Source organism: Erpetoichthys calabaricus, chromosome 15 (assembly GCF_900747795.2).
Source record: "Erpetoichthys calabaricus chromosome 15, fErpCal1.3, whole genome shotgun sequence".
NCBI classification, from domain to species: domain Eukaryota; kingdom Metazoa; phylum Chordata; class Cladistia; order Polypteriformes; family Polypteridae; genus Erpetoichthys; species Erpetoichthys calabaricus.
In genome coordinates this window covers 4484506-4508425 of record NC_041408.2, presented here as the reverse complement: position 1 = coordinate 4508425, position 23920 = coordinate 4484506, and the positions used below count along the sequence as shown (strand labels likewise).

The 23920-nt window shown below is 45.4% G+C and overlaps 1 protein-coding gene across 1 annotated transcript in view; it reads right to left on the bottom strand.

The window, feature by feature from the left end:
- Positions 1–7208: 7208 nt before the first annotated feature.
- LOC114665912 (shieldin complex subunit 1-like) overlaps positions 7209–23920 on the bottom strand; it is a 109399-nt gene continuing 92687 nt past the window's right edge. Inside the window, exon 3 of the mRNA XM_028820574.2 lies at positions 7209–7677. Coding sequence (XP_028676407.1) covers positions 7217–7677 — 461 coding nt within the window. The 3' untranslated portion in view covers positions 7209–7216. The remainder of the gene's footprint in view (positions 7678–23920) is intronic.

Here is a 23920-nt window from a genome sequence, read left to right as displayed (position 1 = left end):
TCGATGAATAATGGATCGAGCCCCACTGCCTTTGCTTTCTTTTTCTTTTTGTCATCAAAGCTGACCACATATGGGGGGGGGGGGGGGGGGGGGGGGGGGGGGGTAGTGGGGTTTGGGACAAAAAAAAAACAAACAAACAAACAAACAAGTGAGGGTCAGAATTTGCATCGCAGCCCACTGAAAGGAAACGGGCTTTGAGAGTTCGGTTTTCATTTTGCTATCCCGTCTTCGTTTAGCGAGGGTGGGACACGTTAGGCGCACGAAAACAAAAGCCATTCGAACTTTGATCAATTCAGAAATACAACAATGGCAGGCGTAGGAACACATTTCATCCAAACAAATGTAAAGCCACACGTGCACCTCGCTCAGTTCACGTCGACGGCTGTACGCCCGTCTATCTTCGTGGGTGTTCAGGGTGTGTTCGTGAATTCAAATAGAAATATTCAGTATTTATTAAAATAACACAAACTCCTTACATAATTACTTGAATATCGGGGGAAAACGAATTGACTTACGAGATTTAGGACACAACCAAGTTTTACTTTCTCTGTCATGGGGGGGATCGAAATCTCAGTTTCAAATCTTTCACATTGTAGTCACGTACCCCTGGTGACGTCTATCCCCTGGTCACCTATCTGGTGAGCGTGTCACTTCTGACCTGTGACTCAAACCAATCACCGTCTCACTTACTACAACGCCGGGACCCCACCAACCTACAATTAGGAAGGAGTACAAGGGGTGGGCATTTTCACTTTTTCACAGATTTCCACATTTTAAGGCCTTCCTGAGTACGATTGGACCACCTCTCCCTTGGATCGACCAATCCCAATCAGTCTTACTGCCATCTGGGGAGAGGATGCTCAGTTTCGGTCCCTGGAGGGTCCCAATCAGTTTTCGAATTACGAGCCAATTCTTCTTCAAGGCCGCTGTTACACATCCAAGCCCTCGGAGTGCTTTGTGGGTGTTAGTATGGTGGAGAATTTAGGGTGTGACCAAAACCCCCCATTGACCCCGTTTTCATTTTGTTTGGAGCCGAGCAGAATGTTCCGGAAGATCTCCAAGCTCGTTTCCCATCCTGACATCATTAGCCCCACCTCATCCCCAGTTTTTGTCCTCTGCGCCTCTATTTCCCCTTTTGTATTCTTTATTGTGTAGACCAGGGGTCCCCAACTCTGGTCTTGGAGTGGAGGGCCGCAGTGGCTGCAGGTCTTCATTCAAACCCTTTTCTTACACTGGTGACCAGTTTTTCCTGCTAATGAACTTCTTTTTTTCCTTTCATTTTAATGGACTTGTTTAAGATTTGTGCCCCTGAATTTCTTCTTCGTTCCTCTGAATTGCTTCATTTCTTTCTTTAAATGGCATCCAAACAGAAATGAAATATGGAGTGAGTGGGCCAACAAAAGACCACCCAAGTCAAGGCCTCAAACTCCAACCAATTTCACTCAAACCAGTTGCTTAATTAGGCGCCGATATCCGTTAATTAAACCCGTTCTTTAATTCCACGGCTTGTTGCTGCTCTCATGCTGCATTAGCAGACATTTCTGAAATTGTGGATTTTCTCTTTTCTAATGGCCGGAGTGGTGGCTCTGAGGTTAGGGATCTCCGGTTGCTGGTTCGAATCCCACAAACGCCCGAAGTGACTCCACTCCATTGGGCCCCTGAGCAACCTGCAGTCGCCCTGTCCTCGGTATGACGTTAACCTTCAGGCAGGTCCTCCAACTTGCAGGATTGGCACTCCAGCCACCATAAAAAAAAAAACTCGCACTGTTCAGGGTGGTCCGTCATGTGGTGGGTACGGCGACGCGCGGTCATCCGCGCCTGCTCCCAACTTCTCTTTTCTAAGAGCAGCTGTTAAGATGTTTTCGGGACCTGAGCAGATCAGCACTGCTGAGACCTTCATCTTTCTTTATTCTCAGATATTGTGTGATGGTCACAGTTTGCTGGTCCTGTTTTGGCTCATTTTGTATCTCGTTATTGTTTGGCTGCTAATTAAGGAAAACGAAACAATTACTGTATATACAGTCATATGAAAAAGTATGGGAACCCCTCTTAATTCTTTGGATTTTTGTTTCTCATTGGCTGAGCTTTCAAAGTAGCAACTTTCTTTTAACATCTGACATGCCTTATGGAGACAGTGGGATTTCAGCAGTGACATTAAGTTTATGAGATTAACAGAAAATATGCAATATGCATCATAACAAAATTAGACAGGTGCATAAATGTGGGCACCCCAGCAGAGATATGACATCAATACTTAGTTGAGCCTCCTCTTGTCCTCTAGACGCTGTCCTCCTATAGCCTCTGAGGAGTATCTGATTCTGGATGGAGGTATTGTTGACCATTCTTCATACAAAATCTCTCCAGTTCAGTTCAATTTGATGGACAGCCTGCTTCAAATCATCTCATAGATTTTCGATGATATTCAAGTCAGGGGACTGTGACGGCCATTCCAGAACATTCTACTTCTCACTCTGCATGAATGCCTTTGTGTTTTGGGTCATTGTCTTGTTGGAATATCCAACCCCTGTGTGACTTCAACTTTGTGACTGATGCTTGAACATTATCATGAAGAATTTGTTGATATTGGGTTGAATTCATCTGACTCTCGACTTTAACAAGGGCCCCAGTCCCTGAACTAGCCACACAGCCCACCCCACAGCATGATGGAACCTCCACCAAATTTGACAGTAGGTAGCAGGTGTTTATCTTGGAATGCGGTGTTCTTCTTCCACCATGCAAAGCGCTTTTTGCTCTGACCAGATAACTCCATTTGTGTCTCATCAGTCCAAAGCACTTTGTTCCCAAATGAATCTGGCTTGTCTAAATGAGCATTGGCATACAACAAGCGACTCTGTTTGTGGCGTGAGTGCAGAAAGGGCTTCTTTCTCATCACCCTGCCATACAGATGTTTGAATTGTAGAATGATGTACAGATACACCATCTGCAGCAAGATGTTCTTGCAGGTCTTTGGAGGTGATCTGTGGCTTGTCTGTCACCATTCTCACAATCCTGCTCATATGCCACTTCTGTATTTCTCTTGGCCTGCCAGACCTGCTGGGTTTAACAGCAACTGTGCCTGTGGCCTTCCATTTCCTGATTCCATTCCTTACAGTTACAGAAACTGACAGTTTAAACCTCTGAGATGGCTTTTTGTAGCCTTCCCCTAAACCAGGAGACTCAACAATCTTTGTTTTCAGATCTTTGGAGAGTTGCTTTGAGGATCCCACACTGTCTGTCACTCTTCAGAGGAGAGTCAGAGGGAAGGAAGCCCAACTTGTAATTGACCACCTTAAATACCTTTATATCTCATGATGGGACACACCTGTCTATGAAGTTCAAGGCTTAATGAGCTCATCCAACCAACCAATCAGCATTGAGTAGTGACAGGCATTCAAATCAGCACAATGACAAGGGGACCCACATTTTTGCACAGCCAGTTTTTCACATTTGATTTCATTTCATACAACTAAATACTGCGTCACTAAAAATCTTTGTTCGGAAAACACCGCAGTACTCAGATGTTCTAGGAAATGAAAGACAGACCACTGTTATCTTTATTGTTGAAAGGAGAGTCAATTATTATGCAGGCTGAGAGGGGCTCCCAAACTTTTTCATATGACTGTTCTTGTGTATAAGTCAGGTCTTAAATCGATCATAAAATCAGACCCCGACTTATACACCCGTTCAAAAATATGACAGTTAAACATTTTTTTTTTATATCTTCTTGCTTCCTCTAATCTCACATCAGTTTCTCCGACACATCTAATTTTGTTGCAGCACCGCAGTTACCAATTTCTTTCACCACTTCAATGACTTTTAATTTAAAACCAGCTTCCTATTTTCTTCTGTTCGAACGCTCCATCATAGATAAGGGATGCTCTTACGATAAAGGTGTATGAGATACAAAAAACACAAAACCGTGCAAACGTCGCTTTGGACTAGTGCGGGTATCACCGTGTGGTCACGTAGGCACAATACATAGAGGATAAAAAGGCCGTGTGCTCCGTGGTTGCTCTCTCAGATGGGTGTTAGCATATCGTAATCTCTTGGACCAACAGTGTGAGTTTTCCGCATTCGATTTATACGACTGACATTATAAAAGTACAGGAAATTATCTGGGCAAATCAAGCCCCCGACTTATCCGCAAGTATATACAGTAAGGGGGTCGGAGTCTTCAAGAGCAAGTCAAATAAAATGAATTCAAAAGACGTTCATTAGGAGCACTAATTAAGAAAAGGGTGAGAATGAAAACCTGCAGCCACTGGTTGGGGGGAGTTGGGGACCCCTGGTGTAGACTTTATCAGGATGCCTCAAATCCCCCAGACTTACCACTGTGAGTAACGTGTCGTACTTTAGCAGCTTCTCCCCACCTTCACTTCTACTTCTATAACCTCAGGAGTAAAAGGACCAGCCGGAATTAAGTTCTACATGTTAATAATGCATTATTGGTCATATTCATAAAATAATAACAATGGGAATATTGGCAACCATACAACCTGACAAATGCTAGATGCACAGTCTCAGGCGGCACACTGACTTGTAGTTACTCACATGTCTCAGGTCTCGTCATCATTTCTAGTCAACAACAAGCTGCATGTCTGTCTCAATATGGCTGCCCAGTTGTGCTCCCCGTTGTGTTCTCTTCATGGCCATGATGGTGAGGGTGGGGGGCGCGACACCTTCATACATCCCCATCCAAATCCTTAGGCCAACAGGGCATCGCGCTACAGAATGGCCTCTGATTCAAGCAGCCATACTTCAGACCAAGGGGCCTTTTCACACCAGAGGTGGTAGTGGGTACCATTTGTTTAGCTGAAGCTAACCAGCTGGGAAATCTTACAGCCTTCCTGCAGGGGGCAGATTTCTCTTAGAATGTCCGCCACAGAATCCCCCTTGGCAAACCGGTTTGAGGAAACACACAGCCCTGCAAGAAATGACACATCCTGAGTCAGTCGGAAACATGCGGGAGGTTAGTTAGTTAGACATGACGGTACACCAAGGCTAAAGAAAAACTCAAAATACAACTGGTATGTCTAACGTAAAAAATAAAGACATAAGATATTTATCAACTTTAATGTCACCGCACCCTCCAATAAGACGGAAAGCATTTCAGTTCATTTGGAACCACAAAAACTTCCGACAAAAGCACATGTGGAGGAGCCCTGCGTGCTTTCAGACGTATTGGTCGTCTGTTTTGCCTCCCCCTTTTATTTTTTAATGGACATTAAATGGGGGGGGGTCTCCCGGTGCTCCCACCCTTTCTCTGTTATTATTTCACACAACGTTTATGAGTTTCATTTTGTTAATAGCGGGGTCAGCCATTGATTCACGTAAAAATTGGACTCACCCTGAAACGGGACGTGTTGGTTGAATTTCTAGTTTTGCCTCCCCCTTTTATTTTTTAATGGAAATTAAACAGGGGGGGGGTCTCCCGGTGCCCCCACCATTTCCCTGTTGTTATTTCACACAATGTTTATGAGTTTCATTTTGTTAATAGTGGGGTCAGCCATCGATTCACGTAAAAATTGGACTCACCCTGAAACAGGACGTGTTGGTCGAATTTCTAGTTTTGCCTCCCCCTTTTATTTTTTAATGGAAATTAAACGGGGGGGGGTCTCCCGGTGCCCCCACCCTTTCCCTGTTATTATTTCACACAACGTTTATGAGTTTCATTTTGTTAATAGCGGGGTCAGCCATCGATTCACGTAAAAATTGGACTCACCCTGAAACGGGACGTGTTGGTCGAATTTCTAGTTTTACCTCCCCCTTTTATTTTTTAATGGAAATTAAACGGGGGGGGGGTCTCCCGGTGCCCCCACCCTTTCCCTGTTATTATTTCACACAACGTTTATGAGTTTCATTTTGTTAATAGCGGGGTCAGCCATCGATTCACGTAAAAATTGGACTCGCCCTGAAACGGACGACTTTCGCTTTGCAAGACAACGCCGTGTGTCTCGTGACCAGCGAAGTTCGCACCACTGAGAGGAAGAAAGATGTTTGCCGCCCATCCGCAGGTGCGTTTTGCATGCGTCTGCCTGACATTTAAGATTTAAATAAGGGTCAGCCATTGAAAAGGAAAAGAAAATCACAATCACTCGACTCGTTTCCTGTCAGGTGCAGACCTTTGGCTGTATGTGTCGTAATAAACACATCCTGTAGGCGTTTGAACGTTTTTTTAATGTCAAACACATTCCACTTTCGGGATTTAACTTTCATTTTAACTTAATTTCATTTCCATTTGGTTTGTACAACAACGTTGAGGCGTGTCACGTGACCTTGCCGTCATGATCACCACTCTATATATTCCGTATATACTCGTGGATAAGTCGGGTCTTGAAACCTGAACAATCGATCATAAAATCAGACCTTTATATATTTCTAATCTCACACCAGTTTCTCAGACACATCGAATTTTATTGCAGCAGCGCAGTTCCTAATTTCTTTCGCCACTTCAACAACTTTTAATTTAAAACCAGCTTCATATTTTCTTCTGATTGAACGCTCCATCGTAGATAAGGGATGCTCTTACGATAAAGATGTATGAGGGTGTGAGACACAAAAAACACAAATCGGTGCAAACGTTGCTTCGGAACAGCTCGGGTATCACCGTGTGGTCACATAGGCACAATACATAGAAATAAAAGGCCGTGTGCTCCGTGGTTACTCTCTCAGGTGGGTGTTAGCATATCGTAATCTCTTGGACCAATAGTGGAAGTTTTCCGCATTCGACTTATACGACCGACATTATAAAATACTGGAAATTATACGTTAAAATCAACTCCTCACTTATCCGCCAGAGAACTTAAACACGAGTATATACAGTAAATGTCGATTTCAGTAGGAGTTATCCCCATATGGATAAACAACGCATTATTTCTCATAATGTAGTTAGCGAATTTTGTAAGCAGGCACTAACGGTAGGTTCATTTTTTTGACTCTTATTTTGCCCATGTCTTCTGCTAAACTTTGACCTCTGGTTGCTTGGTTATTTTCTTGATTTCCCAGTTTTGACCCATCTTTGACTTTTGTCCCTTGGCCATATCCTGATCTTTTTTTTTTTTTTTTGTTCATTCACAAAATCCTCTGCATTTATGTTTCTCATGTTGGATGTTGTTCTGCTTCTGGTAGTATGATGCCCACAAGCGACAGATCCTACCCACAGGCCTTATGTTTGACACCCCAACATAGAAAAATTCAAAAGATAGATAAACAAGTATCATTTTTTTAATTCTGTCATGTTTAGGTTTTGAAGTACATATGTCACCACGTCCATAGACAGCCCCAGGACACACTTTGCAACACGTTCAGATCTAACCAGCGACTCTGAGGAATATGGACTCTCCAGATGATCCAGAAAAATTTTGGTACCCTGACTGTGAAGGAGGACACAGGCCATCTGAAAACATCTTAGCGAGTACTCGTTCTTCTCCATTTGTTTTATTTCAGAGATTCTAGTAGTCAGCACCTCTGAAATGAGATGAAACGTTCTGTCCATGTGTTCGGGTTGACTTAGGTGGTGATAGAAAATGTCCATGTCCTTCTCCAACCTTGGTGTCTCTTCACTCTGAGACGTCCATGGGGTTTTTGATCCACCACCTAAACTGTTGTCTTTTTCTGAAGGGGTTTGAAAGGGACAAGCGAACTTCTTGTATTCGTTTGTATTCTCTGAGTCACCATCTATGGGGAAAGAGAACAAAAAAATCAGTTTTTGTAATTGATAATTATATGGCTGCAACCATGAAAACAACTATGACGTGGTGACATAGTAAAATGGTAAGCAAAAATATACAAATAATAATAGTGTGAAAGAACAAATCCAAAATGGAGATCCCAGTCCATCCATGACAACTGGAAGAAGACCTGAAACTCATCCTGGGTTGAACTTCCATCCATGTTGAACTTGGCCACTATGGCCTCTTGGTCAGGTAAGAAATCAACCCTCATACCAGTCAGGATGCCAGCCCACCAGACAGACAGACAGACAGAGACAGATAGATAGATAGCAGGATTAGACAGATAAATAGTGTAGTTGGCAGGATAGGACAGATAGACAGACAGTTAGAGATAGATAGATAGGAAAGGTACTATATAATACATAGCATAGTTGGCAGGATTAGATACATAGAGTGCTACATAGATAGGAAAGGCACTATATAGTAAATAGCTTAGTTGGCAGGATTTGACTGACAGACAGATAACAACAATGATTATTTATACAGCACATTTTCATACACATAATGTAGGATAGATAGATAGATAGATAGATAGATAGATAGATAGATAGATAGATAGATAGATAGATAGATAGATAGATAGATAGATAGATAGATAGATAGATAGATAGATAGATAGCGTAGTTGGCAGGATTAGACAGATAGATAGGAAAGTCACTATATAATAAATAGCGTAGTTGGCAGGATTAGACAGCTAGATAGCATAGTTGGCAGGATTAGATAGATAGAGTGATACATAGATAGGAAAGGCACTATATAGTAAATAGATAGCTTAGTTGTCAGGAGTAGTGGCAGGATTAGACAGACAGACAGATAGATAACAACAACAATGATTATTTATACAACACATTTTCATACAAATAATGTAGCTCATATGTACGAGCCAGAGGTCAAATCTTAACATTGATGATCTCTCTGAGGTAAGAGCTACACCAGGTAAGCCAATGTTGATAATCATGGTGCCAGAGATGGGTGACATGTGGCATGTTGGTCAGACAATATGCCAGTCCTACTTCTGCCCCTCATGTTGTGACTCTGTCCTTCTTCCTGTTAATCATTTAGACTGTCATCTTGTGTCTTTGCTAATAACTACTATTTACTGAACTGCTGATCCTTGCGTTTGCCAGTTAAACACAAATTTCCAAAATGCCAAATTTCCCCCAGGGGATAAATAAAGTTCAGTCTTTGATGAGGTGCCCAACAATTAAATGTTATGATTACAAGAGGTGGTACAATTGAAAGGTGGCACCACAAAGAACAGGCAGCCATTAAATTCCAAGGATCAGACAGGAGTCTGGCTATCAGGAGACAGGCAAACATGAGCTGAATAACCAGACGGGGTCTTCTTGAGGGGGACATTTAGTTTCCTCCAGCAACTGGCAGGACAGAGCAGAGACAAGATGAAGGTAAGAACAGCAGACCAAGTGTCTCTCGTCAAAGTGTAACACAGGCCAACAAAATTCAAAGTTTAAAGACGGCTGTGATTTTCTTTTCCAACAAAGTAAAATACAACGGGCTTTTTTTTTTTTTTTTCTTTTTCTTTAAAGCGTTCCAAAATGTGGAGACCCCAAGTGACACCGAGGTTGTGATCTACAGCCTCCATTAAAGGCGAGGAGTGACCTGGCCTTAAATGTTAATTAAACATTGACATTAAATTGCTAAACGGGGCATCATAATAAGGTTTTAGGACTTTCAACAGTCCCAGGTGTGTTGTACCCTCAAGCAGTCAGCACTGCCCCTCCATGTCCTTGCGTCAAGCAAATTGTTAATTCTTCTTTTAACTCTCCCTGGATGATGAGCGCCATCAAACAGAACCGATGCCCCCTCTAAAAATGACACGCATGCAGATCTGCTGTGACATTCATTAAAACTCAATAAAGTCAAAGCTGGCACACCAAGTACAGCACACGTAATTCACGTGGTGGCAATGGCAGTGGTGGTATGTCACCACTGTCCAGCGCTGGTGTGTGTCTGAGTGAGCTGAAGTGTGCACATGGGTGGGTGTTTATATGTGGTGTATCCAGGTGTGTGTGTGTAAGTGAAGATACTGACGAGTCTTCATGTGTGGGTGCACTGAGATGTGTGTGTGTGTAGATACCTGTGCCACCACATGTCAAACTGAGTATTAATGTGTGTGCGGGTAGATAGGTGTTTGTGTGTACGCAAGTGTGGGTGGGCAACAAATGCATGTGCAGATGTAGGTGTCTTGGTGCACAGGCGTACACGGATGGATGGCTCCTGGAGGTGCCCATGTGTGCAGCTGTGGATGCCGGTGCCAAGCGAGCCGTCTGGCCTCCTCCGGCGAGTCAGAAGGCAAAGCTCACCGGAGCCTTGTGGACTGACCCGTGTTTGAGGTGTTTTGTGAAAATAAATCTTGTTTGTTTTGCACCTGGGACTGTTTAGGGTGGGGTGTCTGGGTGCCCCCCGTCTTTTACAGTGAGTATGACTGCAAATGTGTGTTCAGGTGTTGATGCTGGTGCCAACACACAGCTAGGGGTGCAGGCTAGTGAGTGTGTGTGTGTGTGTTGATTGTACTTGAGCGTAGGATCCGTTAGGTTTGGGTGTGAATGCCATGTGCGTGGGTGTGGGCAGATGATGCTGTTTATATGCAGACCTAAAGGTGCCCGCCTGTGTGTGTGTGTGTGTGTGTGTGTGTGCAGGTGTGGATGCCCATACAGATGTTGAAGGGTCCAGAGGCAGAGGTGCCATTATGTGTGTGTGTTTGTGTCGGTGCACACGAGTACGGCTGTAGGTGTTGGTGGGCTGCCCACGCAAGTGGGTGCCAGTATGCAGGTGGCAGTGCCAGCACCAGTATTCCGATGTTACACTCGTTCGCTCCCTAATTAGAGTTGCCAGCTGTACTGTAGGTTTTCACCTTTTGTTTCATTTCTTTATTTTTTTTTTTTGTACGCCTGCAGTCCTTGACTCAGCAGCTGCCCACGAGTGCCCTCATTCACCCCAAACGCCCCCCTGGACTTGGCACGCCCATTGGTGAATGAGGGGTGGGTTTCCGTTGGGATTCTCGTTTTCCCGGAGGCCTCTGGCGGTCCAAACATTGCTCTGTGCCAGCGGCTCGCTCTTCTCACTTCTGTTCTGTGGTACCTGGGATGCCTACTGCTGGGCTCGGGCAGCACAGACTTCTGGGTTGCCATGGTTACCGGAGCTTTCAAGAAGACCATCCGTGCGATTGCTGAGGCAGGAAACGCGGCGGCGCCCGCACTTAATAGAACTTTACAGAAAGCGGAACATGCATCGGTGGGCTTGGGATTCAAGCGTGACGGCCGACAAATCCCACCACACTCTGGAGAGGGGGGGGAAGGAGAGGGGAAAGTGGTGGTGGGGGCACCTGGGATGGCAACACAAATACTGAAATGCAAACACTCAAGGGTCTCTCGTGTGCTCCACTCGTAAAGACACGTGCAATTGGAGCAGCGGCATCTTACGTTTAATTTAGGCTGAAGGGCCACAATTTGTGCACCAACGAAATGCCCTCCTTGAAGATGGCATCAGTTATTCATGGAATCATCATCCTCAAATATCAAAATCCGATGCCTTCCTTGTTCATCACTTTCACAAAATTTTATATGACGACGAGGCAAAAATCTCTTTGTTGGGTCGACAGGTGCTTTACGTGCCACACTTACCTGCCCAGCTCATCTTGCCCTTATTACAAGCTGGGGTTTAATGGTGGCATTAGTGGAAGTGCTTTTAGAATTTTTTGGGACTCTGAGTTCACGACAATGTGTACCAGAGTACATATAAGTGAATACTGAGATAAGGCAGAACGCGCTTATAGGTTATCCTGCCAGCGTAAACCAAACAGCAATGTATTAATAGGCTTAAAATAGCAGAGGAAATCACAAAAATAGGGAACTGCAATAAAATAAATAAAATACGTGATAGGAAAATAAGAAGGTGGTTTTGTGATCAGTGAGCTAAAATCCATAAGGCACCCCCAGAAGTGTTGAGGAAGCAAAACCTTGTCTGGTGTACTAGAATATAGTTTGTAAAAAATGTAGTAGCAAAATGCATTGCATTTTGCATTCCAACAGGTGGTGCATCACACACTTTACAGCTGCTGTTGAGAATCCAAATAGCAAATGCTGTACAGCTGAAGCAGCAGACGAGTTGACTCTATAGAAATAAAAAAGTACAGCAGAGGGAGTGCTGATCTCACTTGAACCCGTTAAACATTCTGGTGTAACGTAACAAAATGAAAGCAACAGAGAAATAAATTCATTCCATTAACAGTTGGGCATGCTGGCCTCCCAGGACCCCAAAGTGTGACAGTCACTGGACTCCAACGAGATTAGGACGTCCGTGACCAGCCTTTCACTTTTTCTATGTAAGTTTTACTTTATTAGGTTAGAGTGTCGGCTACCTACACCATCTGTTGGAATGAAAAATGGAGTGCATTTTAGGTAGTATGCGTTACAAACACATTAGAATGAGTCAGGGCCATCTTAACAGCATCATGGGCTTCAGTGCACTGAGACCCCTGCTTCGATGGCAAAACAGAAACATACATAGGCATCAGCCAGTGCCCACTGGTTAAGACACTGGGTGTGTCGAGAATGCGCCCCTAGTGCGAGTGTGTGACATCCTCGGGATTGTGGACTGAAGTTCCATTCTATTCCATTAGAGAACGCCCCTGCTATACTCACAGCTCACAATTTATCATGGACTAAGCCGGCTAGTTAACCTACAAAAGGAAGGTGCCATCATCTAGTGTTGTGAGTGGGCACTTCACCATTCCACCCTCCTTCTTTCTGTCACCTCAAGCCTTTCCAGGGCATGCAGCACACACAGCATACGCCCCCCAGTGGCACCTGTGCCTCCTCAATGACAGTCATGTGGCGTCGCATCCTGCTGTCTTCTCAGAAGGCTTTCTATGGTGGCTTCCCGTTTCTGTGCTGTCCCGGTGGGTCCCTTGTTCTTCTCAAACTCATACCCTCCACACCCAGAGTCAAACCAAACAAGGCATAAATGAACCTGGTGATCTCCACAAGAACCCCGAGAGAACAGACAAGCTGAACAGTGACAGTGACGGTGCTGGGACTTGAACCCTGGAGCTCACAAACCACCGTGCCACCATTCTGTCACCTGCTTGTTAACAGAGACGTCGTCTGGACCCCCAGTGATTCAATCAGCTGCTCAGTTTCTTTCTTTGTACTTCCCTTAAACTCACAGACTCGAGTCTTTCCAGTGCAGATTTGTATTCTTCATTAATCAAACTCGAATCTCCCGTTAAGGATTCATGATGAGGAAACTTCAGAGGCGCACGTCCCTCACGGCTTTGGGCGTCACGTGTCCACAGAAAGTAGGTCAGCGTCTCCTCCCGAAAGCAGAAAAAGTCGCTCGACTGCCTCAAGAAGACGAAGGCGTGTGAGCCCGAGTGCTAATGAGCTGCCTGATCGCCTCGGCACATTTCAGACGAGCTCCCTTTAAAAATGAAAAATCAGATGAGAGTGGTGGCACAGTCGGTGGCCAAGCTGCCACGTAGTCTCAGGGACCTGGGTTCAATTCCTGGCATGGAGTGTCTGTGTGGGCATCCCTCCAGGTACTCAGCTATTCATTCCAGGTGTAGCACAGTGGGACGGATGGGCTGGCATCCCACCCACAGCTGGTTCTTTCCTAAGACGTGATGTTGCCAGGATTCCCTCCTGCAGTCTGCAATGGAAAAGCCGGTCAGGAAAACACACCGGCAGGTACTGAGCTGCATCTGTCTTGATACAAACATATGAACGGGCCGATAGATGTGAAAGGCACTATATAAGGAATAAAAAGATGGGAAAGGCACTATGGTGGATACACAGGTAGCCTCTCTCTCTCTTATATAGTGCCTTTCATGTGCATCTATCTAGCGTCATGCATGGGCGTCTGAGGATCACCTTCCAGGCCCTGATAAGGTATGCAGTAACCCACTCAGGACAAGAGGGGGCGCCAGCCCTAACCAGATGATCTCTTTTCTCCTCCTCAGCTCTGAAAAGCCACTCAAGGAGGGCACCTCAGCCACGCCCCCACTCAGTGTAGCCACGCCCCTTCTGGTCAGGACGGTATAAATCCGAGGGAATCCCAGAAGATGGAGGAACTACGTCCCACGTGAACGAGCCGCACCGACCCAGACCTGCACGTCACAGCCGAGTATTTTAAGGAGCTGGCCGCTCATTTTTGTTCAAGTTTCTGGACATTGGCAGTGGAGAGTGTGTCCCGGATGGCACCCCAACTTTTCTTTGGTTCTCCAGTTCTCCCACAGTAGATACGGTACATAAGAAAGGCCCCATATAAGAGTCAGATTGATAGATGTAAAAGGCGCTATATGCACAATGTTTTGATAGGACCGCTCACGTCTCTCTATCTACTTCTTATATGCATCTCTGCACTGTATAAGAGATAATCTGTATAGTGTCCCTAATATCTACCTGTCTCGTATATAGTGCCTTTTACACCTATCTACCCAGATACATATGAAAGATGCTATATAAGAGCAGCATATATCTTATATAGTCCCTGTCATATCGACTGTATCTACGTACATAAGAAATGCATTGTACAGTACAAGACAGAGAGTGTTAGACATAAAATATAAGATGTCAAAGGCACTATATGCACTCTCTCTTATCTCTAGACAGATACAGTAAATATGACAGGCACTACAGATATATGTATATTGCAACAGTAGATGGCGCTATACCAGCGCTTAACCTGACACAGACAGACGCAGGAGGCACACTAAGGAAAAAACAAAAGTTTTATTTTCTTTTCTTTGCCTGTGGGCAATGCCTTCCCCGTTACCCACAGGGCCAACACAGTCCCAATAAGCACGATCACAACACACAATACTCTTCTTCTCTTTTGTCCACCTTCCACCTGACTCTGGCTCACCAAGTAGTCTCTGCTTACCCCTAATATAAGTCACCCGGAAGTGCTCCAGGTGCTCGGTGACCCACTTCAGGGTGGGGTGGAAGAACCGGCCACATGGGCTCAGGAACAGCTGCAGAGCCCCCTGGTGGTGTATCTGGATCCTAACAGGGCTGTGTATCCAACTCCATCTCCCAGGAGGCCCTGCGCGAGTTTGGGAAGCACCGCTGCTACCCAGGGGAGCTGCCATCTAGTGTTCCGGGGGAGGTAATGCTCTGTTCATGCTTGTTACAAGGAAGAGGTGGCCCGGCCGGGCAAGGGCCCCAGCCGTCCGCCACAATATATAGAGATCTAGATACATGAGAAAGGCACTGTGGAAGAGATATTGTGCCTTTCACACACACACACACATATATTATATTATATATATATATATATATATATATATATATATATATATATATATGTATTATATATACACAGTATATCTATAGTATATATAGTGGCTGTCATATCTACTGTATCTAGATAGCGCCTTCCACATCTGTCACCTTTCATATGTACTGTAAGATATAACAGTGAGAATACAATCTAGATATATGTGAAAGGCACTATTTAAGAGATATATAGAGCCTTCCATGTTTATCTACATGTCAATTTTATATAATGACTTTTAAATTAATCTAGAAAGATAAATGTGAAAGGCAGTATATAACAGATACTGTAGATATGAAAGGCACTATATAAATCAATAGTGTCTTTCATATCTATCTATCAAATCTGGCCAACTACGCTGTCTATCTAATCCTTCCTACTAATCAATCTATCTATCTATCTATCTATCTATCTATCTATCTATCTATCTATCTATCTATCTATCTATCTATCTATCTATCTATCTAATCTTGCCAACTACGCTATCTAATCCTTCCTACTAATCAATCGATCAATCAATCAATCAATCTATCTAATCCTACCAACTACACTATCTGTCTATCTATTATATAGTGTCTTTCATATCTATCTATCAAATCTTGCCAACTACGCTATCTATCTAATCCTTCCTACTAATCAATCAATCAATCTATCTATCTATCTAATCCTGCCAACTACACTATCTGTCTATCTATTATATAGTGTCTTTCATATCTATCTATCAAATCTTGCCAACTACGCTATCTATCTAATCCTTCCTACTAATCTATCTATCTTCTAAAGCATCTTTGCTACCTATGTGGTACATCTATACATCTATTGCTATTGATATTAGAGACAGACTGTAGTGATAATAAAACCACTTTATAAAATTCTTATTTGCACGTCTGACCAATGCACAACACATGCCTGCTCTTCATTGGCACAATAAACTCAGACAGAGAGTCAGATGGGCAGAATGACACAATGACAGTGAGAGGCACCATATACAAATCAGACAGATAGCTGTTTAGATAGATACGGCACTATTTACGGACATGTTGTCTGGTGGGCTTCTACTTCCTGGGGTCTCGTCGCCCTGTTTGCCTGATCCCTACCCTACAGCTCTCTTTCTCAAATCGACCAATCAAGCCAGTCCAGGTGTTCAAAGAGAATGGACCACCCTAACGACTGCACAGTAAGTTGAAGCGCCCAACTGACGGAGGCTGCACTCACTGGTCCCAGTGGCTGTGTTTCTTAGTATACGGTGGGTGAGCCCCGTGGGGTGTCAAACACTACATAGTAATCAAGTGTGCCCAGTGCCACCATGCCATCCTAACACTTTCAAATGGATGCCCAGTAGTCACTCTCAGCTCGCGCTCCCTTTTGTCTCCAGTTTAATCCTTCCCAGAGCCAACATGGCCAAAAGCGGCCCCTCCTGCCCGGCGGGGGTCTGCACCTCCTCGTAACGCGTTCAGTTGTTTCTTCTGCGGCGTCGCTTTGAGCAAGTTGTTTATTTGCAGTTTATGATCCACGTGCTTTTAGCAGATGGTGATGCTGGCAATGCCGAGAGAAGACACAAAACATGTCACAATCAACTGATAAGCACGACACTCGGAGACGCGACGCTGGCTCATTCAAGTAGATGGACCCCTTTTGACCTCTCGGCTCCATCCGATTGTGATGGCAGCCCCTTAATCCTCCTCGACTGTTTATTTGGCATCACAGGTGCACTTTTTAAAAAATTCTATCAGGTAAGAACACGGGCAGCTGGCCTCTCAGCTGTCAATCAAAATGTGCAGCGTCACGAGTGGGCACCGAGAGGACATCGGCTCGTACCTTACCAGTTTAAAGTGCCTGCCCCCTTAGAGGATCTGCCATGTCTTATTTCAGACGTTTGGAGCTGCGCGGAGCAGTTTCAGTTTTACAAACAGTTAGACGTCTATCTGTAACACGGTGAAAAGGCAGGGTGGCACAGCGATTAGGGCCTGCTGAGCTCAAATCCTGCAGCTGGCCTGCCAGTGTGCCGCTTCCATGTGAGTGCATCAGGGGTCCTGCCAAACCAGCCTTTTAGAGGTTTTGAACAAAAAGGACATGAAAGGCAGATATGACGTACAGTAAGTGACAGTCACAATGGAGAGTACCATCCTGTCCTGCATTTATCGAACCACAAGGCTGTTAGGAGCTGAAATGTGTCATCCTGGCAGCACTGGGCACCACTGGGCAGGATGCCAGTCAATCACGGGGCCCAGTCTCTCACACACACACACACACACACAAACGGACTTGTGCTCTCTCATACACACCTGGAGTGTGTCTGTGTGTGTGTGTGTGTGTGAGACCAGCCTGTGTGAGGAAAACTGCAATCACCAGAGGAAAGGGAGGCCATGCAGGCTGCACACAGACAGAGATTCAAACCTGGGACCCCCCAGGCCGCGAGGCACTGCCCACCTTAAACAGTCGTGTTATTTTAAAGTTGCTCTCCTTCCTTACACGAGTATTCAGGCCAGCTAGTACGACGACGGCACTCTCACTAGACGTTTAATTAATTCAGCACAACTCCCGGATTATGTTTTCAAAGTTAAAAAACGCTGACAAACACGCCATTTATAAAACTTACGCTCACACAGACGGTTTTAGCTTTTCCATGTTAGGTTGGTGGGGGGCTTTAATGACAGGCTGCTGGGTGGGGAAAAAAAAAGTATTTAATTAGAATTTTCATAACCTGCCTGCTGAAATAAAGACCATAAATAAATAAATCCCTTCAGAGAACTCCGTGTACTCCGAGTGTGCAGCTGCAGGGCTTACAAATGAAAACGGCAGCCATGAAATTGAGTGTGTGTGTCGTTGTGCATGCGTTACAGCGAAGGGCGCACGGTGGCACAGCATTTAGCATGGCTGCCCTCACCTCTAGGACTCTGGACAACATGGTGGCACAGCAGTTGGTCCTGCTTGCTCACACCTTTCAGGACACTGGATGGCACAGTGCCACAGGGGGAAGAGCTACTGACCCACACCTTTATGGGTCTAGGCAGGGTGGCACAGCAGTTAGGGCTGCTGTTCCACTCCTCAGAGACGCAGGACAGCTTGGTGGCACAGTGTTTGGCACAGAAGCCTAACAGGTCTAGGAGAATGGGTTGATAATGAAGGCCAATTACTGTGCAGTTTCCATGCCCACCCCCCCCCAGGTTTTTCCACTAATATGCCAAAAATACAGTTGGGTGAATGTAGATGTGTGCTTGATGGTGACTATGGATTGGCCAGGTGTGACTGAGTCAGACTGTGCCCTGCGATGGTTTGGCATCCTGTCCAGGGCTGAAGCCCACCTTGCAGTCGGTGCTGCCAGAACAGACGCCAGGCGTTCTGCCACTGGATAAGCCAGTTGATGAAATGGATGAAGGCACTGGGCAGCTGCCAAATCCATTCACGGATTCCTCCAGTTTCTGAACCATCACCTCCATCAATTTGGTTGCAAAACCCATCTGTTCATCTGTCCATTTGCTAAACAGGCCTGTCCGTCCATCCATTCAGTTACTGAGCCTACCCACCCACCCATCTACTAAGCCCATCCACTTACCCATTCAAAAAACCAACTGATCCTTCCTTCATTTACTAAAGACACCCACTCATCCGTCCGTCCATCCATCCAAACAATTTTCTTAACCCATTTATCCTTCCATCTGCCCATTAATTAAGCAAATTCATCCATCTGCCTCTTCACTGAAGCCATCCATCTACAAATTTACGTAACCCATCCATCCATGCCTTCAGTTACTGAACCGACTCATCCAATGATAGACTCTCAGTCCGCCCATCCACTTTCTGAAGCCACCCGTCCATCGATGTTGTTACTAAACCAATCCAGAACTCATTTATTAATCCATCTATCTAGTCGTGTATTCAATCCATCCATCCATTTACTGAAAACACCCAGATGTTCCACTGGTATAATGCAAGTGCTGAACTCAATCATCCATCCATCAACCTGCATGTTCAATCGACCTGCCCACCCACCGGCTCACTCAGACCATCTCTCCATCAACTGTACTCATTCCTCTCTCTATGACCCCACCCATCCATCCACTCTATTAGTAGACCTCTTCATCTGGTCATCTGTACTGAATTTATCCACTCTATACAGCCTCCAGTTAATCCAAGAACAAGAAAATACGAACACATAACTCCAGTTCTTAAATCCTTACACTGGCTCCTGGTTAAGTTTAGGGCAGATTTCAAAATCCTTTTAACATATAAAGCATTAAATGGCCGAGGTCCGGCTTACTTGTCTGAACTTATCATGACTTACAAACCGGAGCGCACATTAAGATCTCAAGATGCCGGTCTGCTTATGATTCCAAGGATTAATAAAATAACGGTGGGAGGTCGAGTTTTTAGTTACAGGGCCCCTAAACTGTGGACTGGTCTGCCTGCTACTATAAGAGACGCCCCTTCAGTCTCAGCAGAAGACTCACTACTTCAGTTTAGCACACCCTGACTAGAGCTGCTGATTATCTGTACAGACTGCATCTCTGTTGTTAGTCATTAGCACTAAAACATAAGTAACATGATCGTTAGAACTGGATACTAACCCTCACTTGTTCTGTTTCTCTTCTCGGTACTCAAATGTGCCACTTGGTGCCCACTTGCCAAGTTGTTTTGCCTGCCTAAGGTAAAGTCATCCCTGATGGAGGATCGCAGGAATCGTGGGAAGGAGGGGTCCTTTCATCGGATTGGCTGGCCCAGCACTGGCCAAATGGGGGAGGCTGCTTGATGGATGAGGTCTCCAGGACTCTAAATATATCCAAATCTTATTATGTGACATCATCTACTGTTAAATTCTGCTCCGTACTTCTAATTTTTTTATTTTTATACTGTATTGAGGATTTGTTCTGTTCTGTGTATTGTATTGTATTGACCCCCTTCTTTTTGACACCCACTGCATGCCCAACCTAGCTGGAAAGGGGTCTCCCTTTAAACTGCCTTTACTGAGGTTTCTTCCATTTTTCCCTACTAGGTTTTTTTGGGAGTTTTTCCTTGTCTTCTTAGAGAGTCAAGGCTGGGGGGCTGTCAAGGGGCAGGGCCTGTTAAAGCCCATTGCGGCACTTCCTGTGTGATTTTTGGCTCTACAAAAATAAATTGTATTGTATTTTGTATCCTCCCATCCATCAGTCCAGCTGATGAACTTATCTGCCCATCCATGCAGTAATCAAACTCGTCCACCTACCCACCCATTTAACATCATCATCATCATCACAATGCGTGTTGGTGGGACACGCTAGTGTGCACTTCACTGTTCTCCACTGGCTCCAGGGGGTCATTTAATAGGGCAAAGCCCAAAACCAAACCCCCCCCCCCCCCAACCCATGGCACCTCATGCTGTTGAGTATGCTGTTACTTATTGGGTTTTATTACACCACCCCTCCACTAGTGTACCCCCTGGCTAGTTCAGGCTGCTACCATAACTCCTATCTAGTATGGGGGTGGCAGATGGGGGGGTTCTTGGGTTTGGGAGTACTGCCTAGTGATTACATCCATTTACCCATCCCACTATCCCACCATCCTGTTTTCGACCCTCCCACACTTATCAAACCCAGTGACCTGACCCACTTAATGTTGGCTGCCCGTCACGTCTTGTAGCTCTCGTCATCGAGGTTGGGTCCACACAAAAGCTGGCAGAGACATTTGTAATGTGAGTAAGGCGTCCATATCGAATAATAATTTATTACGAAGCGAAAATAGGACAGGAAAAAAAAAAACCAAATAGAATAAAATAAAAAAGGCGTCCCTTTGATTTTCCGTATCACACAGGAAGGTTAAAGACGGCGGGCTGCGCTCTTTGTCTCCGCTTGATTGTAATTCAATGCCATTTTATGATGGCCTTAAGAAAACAAAATATCAGTGTGGTGTGCTGCAGATCAAAGCCTAATCACAAAATAAAAAAGGCCTCCTTTAATGCATTCTCAAGTAGGGACAGACAGATTATATCCTAATATTGTGGGGAAGCGGAATACATTTGCTTTTTTTTTTGTTTTCTTCATTTCCTTTGACTAAGAGCATGCACAATGTTTCTATAGAAATCAATAAAATATTGATGGTCCGCTGCAAACTCAGACTGCAGAGCTTGTATAATTGATGCCCTCCAGCTCTCAGAACACAATGACAGGATTCTGGATGGCGGCGGCTATTGTGTCCGATGGCTCTCTGTGGTGCAATAGGGCTGCTGATTGTCAGGGAGGATGGACGGACAGACGGACGTGAGGGAGGTAGGGAGGCAGACTTCACTATGTGAGGAGCAGTAGTCAAAATGGCAGGAAGATATCATAGCAGAAGGACCCGTGGGGTCATGGGGCCTGAAATAGTTGACGTGTATACTGTGTGTGTGTGTGTGTGTCATTACGCCGTACAAATTCATCATTCGGCTTCGGTTATCTTCTGCTGTTGAACTCCCGACTTTGTAACAGCAATTTCAGCCTTCAATTCTCTCTCGGCGTCACGTCTTCTGTTCAGTTTCGCTTTCTCTCTCTCGCGCTCTTTTCCATGGTTATTTTACGTTGTCACACACGTATGCACGAGTGACAACTCAGATAACTCATTTCCTACCGGATCACCAGAGGGGGCGCTGTTGACCGACGCCTTTTCTCTTGTTCTTTCTGCCGACCAGAAGACTGACCACCATAAGGACATCGTTGATGTCACTTCCAGTGTCTGCCTACCTAGACCCGCCTCTTCCTGCCTGGAGCACAGAAGACCGGAAAGCTCCACCATCTTGAACAAGTCTACTTCTGAGACTCTACGGCGTTTTCTTTTGCTTTCTGAACGCGTCCGAACCCCGTGTTTTGTTTTTGTTCTATGGGGTTAGCTTTCGGGTGTTGTAAAAATGTATGATCTCTTGGTCTTTTTCATCTTATATATAATTTGCCAGTCTCCTCACTCACTCACGTTCGTCCGAAGCCGAATGCGCAGTCGCCTTCTGCGCAGCTGCCCGAAAAACCTTACAAGACCGACATCGTGGCAGGCGGCGGATTTACGGCCGCGAAAATTCAAAGAGAACAACAACATTTACAACATTTATTTATATAGCACATTTTCATACAAAAAGTAGCTCAAAGGCAACTTTGGCCAACATCGCGGCAGGGTCCGTCCGAAGCCGAATGTGCAGTCGCCTTCTGCGCAGCTGCCCGAAAAACCTTACAAGGCCGACATCGCGGTAGGTGGCGGATTTACAGCTGCGAAAAATCAAAAAGAAAGGCGACTTCGACCAACATAAATTCAAAGAGATAGGCGACTTCGACCAACATCGCGGCACGCGGCGGATTTACGGCCGCAAAAATTCAAAGAGAAAGGCGACTTCGATTAAAGCTGTAGAGGCCTGAAAGGCGATTTTGACTACAGCTCCAAGCCTAATTACGCATTCATTCAATACACCTATATCAGGTTTGTGGTGCTTATACTTATTACTTACTATTCCACTCGTGCCCGTTTCATCTTACGTTGTCGAAACGGGCTCTTTGTCTAGTTATAACACATTTCTCTAATACAGGAGTAGAAATGAGACACTGCAATCCCGAACTATTAAAGTGTATGGAGGAGGAGGATGGGAGAATGCACTGATACAGCACATTACTGCACACACCACACGAAGAACCATCTCCAGATCCCAAATTAGGACCCAATCACAGCCGTGCAACGGGTGACACCTCAGCACCAAAAGTGGTGAAAAACTGAAGAATGCCTGTGGGTGGAGCCTTTACAGTGGAGGAGTTCCCACTACGGACTGCAGACTTTCTATTGAGTTGACCCAGACGTGTTGTGGAAAGCGGCCCGGACACAGACAGGCAGACACCGATGGGTTACACCCAAACACACATTTATTTATAACCAACTATTTACAATCCTGCACACAACCCAGTGCCCCTGCACCAGTCACCCTCAAGTCCAGGCCTTTTCCAATGATGCCTCTCTTCTCCTGACCGCCTCCACTCCTCTCCACCCGACTCCAGCTATCGAATGGAGGGAGGCGGCCCCTTTTATGCTCACCCGGATGTGCTCCAGGTGCCTCCCGATGAACTTCCGGAAGCACTCCAGGTGTCCCTGGTATTCCTTGTACTGACGTTCAGGGCTCTTTAAAGTATCCGGGCACCCCCTGGCGGTGACCACGGGCCCCTATAGGGTTGAGCTTCCATGCTCTGTTCCCGTGGTCCCCATACCAACCAGGGTGGCTGCGCGCTCGAGGAACTGGAGGAGGCGTAATCCCTCATCTGGTCCTTCCGAGCGCCCTGGCCGGGTACTGCCACCAACCGCTCGCCACAGTGCATTCTTGTTCAAGAATCCCATCTAGCGTGACACAGATACAATACAACTTTATAGAGAGAAAGAAGTGACGCAGATGACTTATGGATTTAAAAACTGGAGGGATAACACACAGCCTTTAGTATTGGAACGTTGTGTTCGGTATGAGGATGGGAAACAGTGTAGGAAGTCGTGAAGACACATTGAAGTATCATCTTACAAAGATTTAGCGTAACTTACAGTGCACCCCAGCATCAATAAGGACAAAGGCTACGCCACAAACACATCACATGCTATTCAAGATTCCCTCACTTGGATTAAGATGGCGAACTCTTTAAATTACACGGACCTCTCTCTCCCACTTATGGTGACACAAGGCTTGCTTTTAACTGCAGGTCTGACATTGAGGTCAGCAGCACAGGAGCGCCGCAGGGGACTGTACTTACTCCAGTCCTGTTCAGCCAACATACATCGGACTTCCAATCCAACTCGGAGTCCTGACACGTGCAAAAAAGTTTGATGACAGCACTGCTATCGTGGGCTGCATCAGGAGTGGGCTGGAGGAAGAGTATAGGAACCTAATCAAGGACTTTGTTAAATGGTGCGACTCAAACCACCTACAC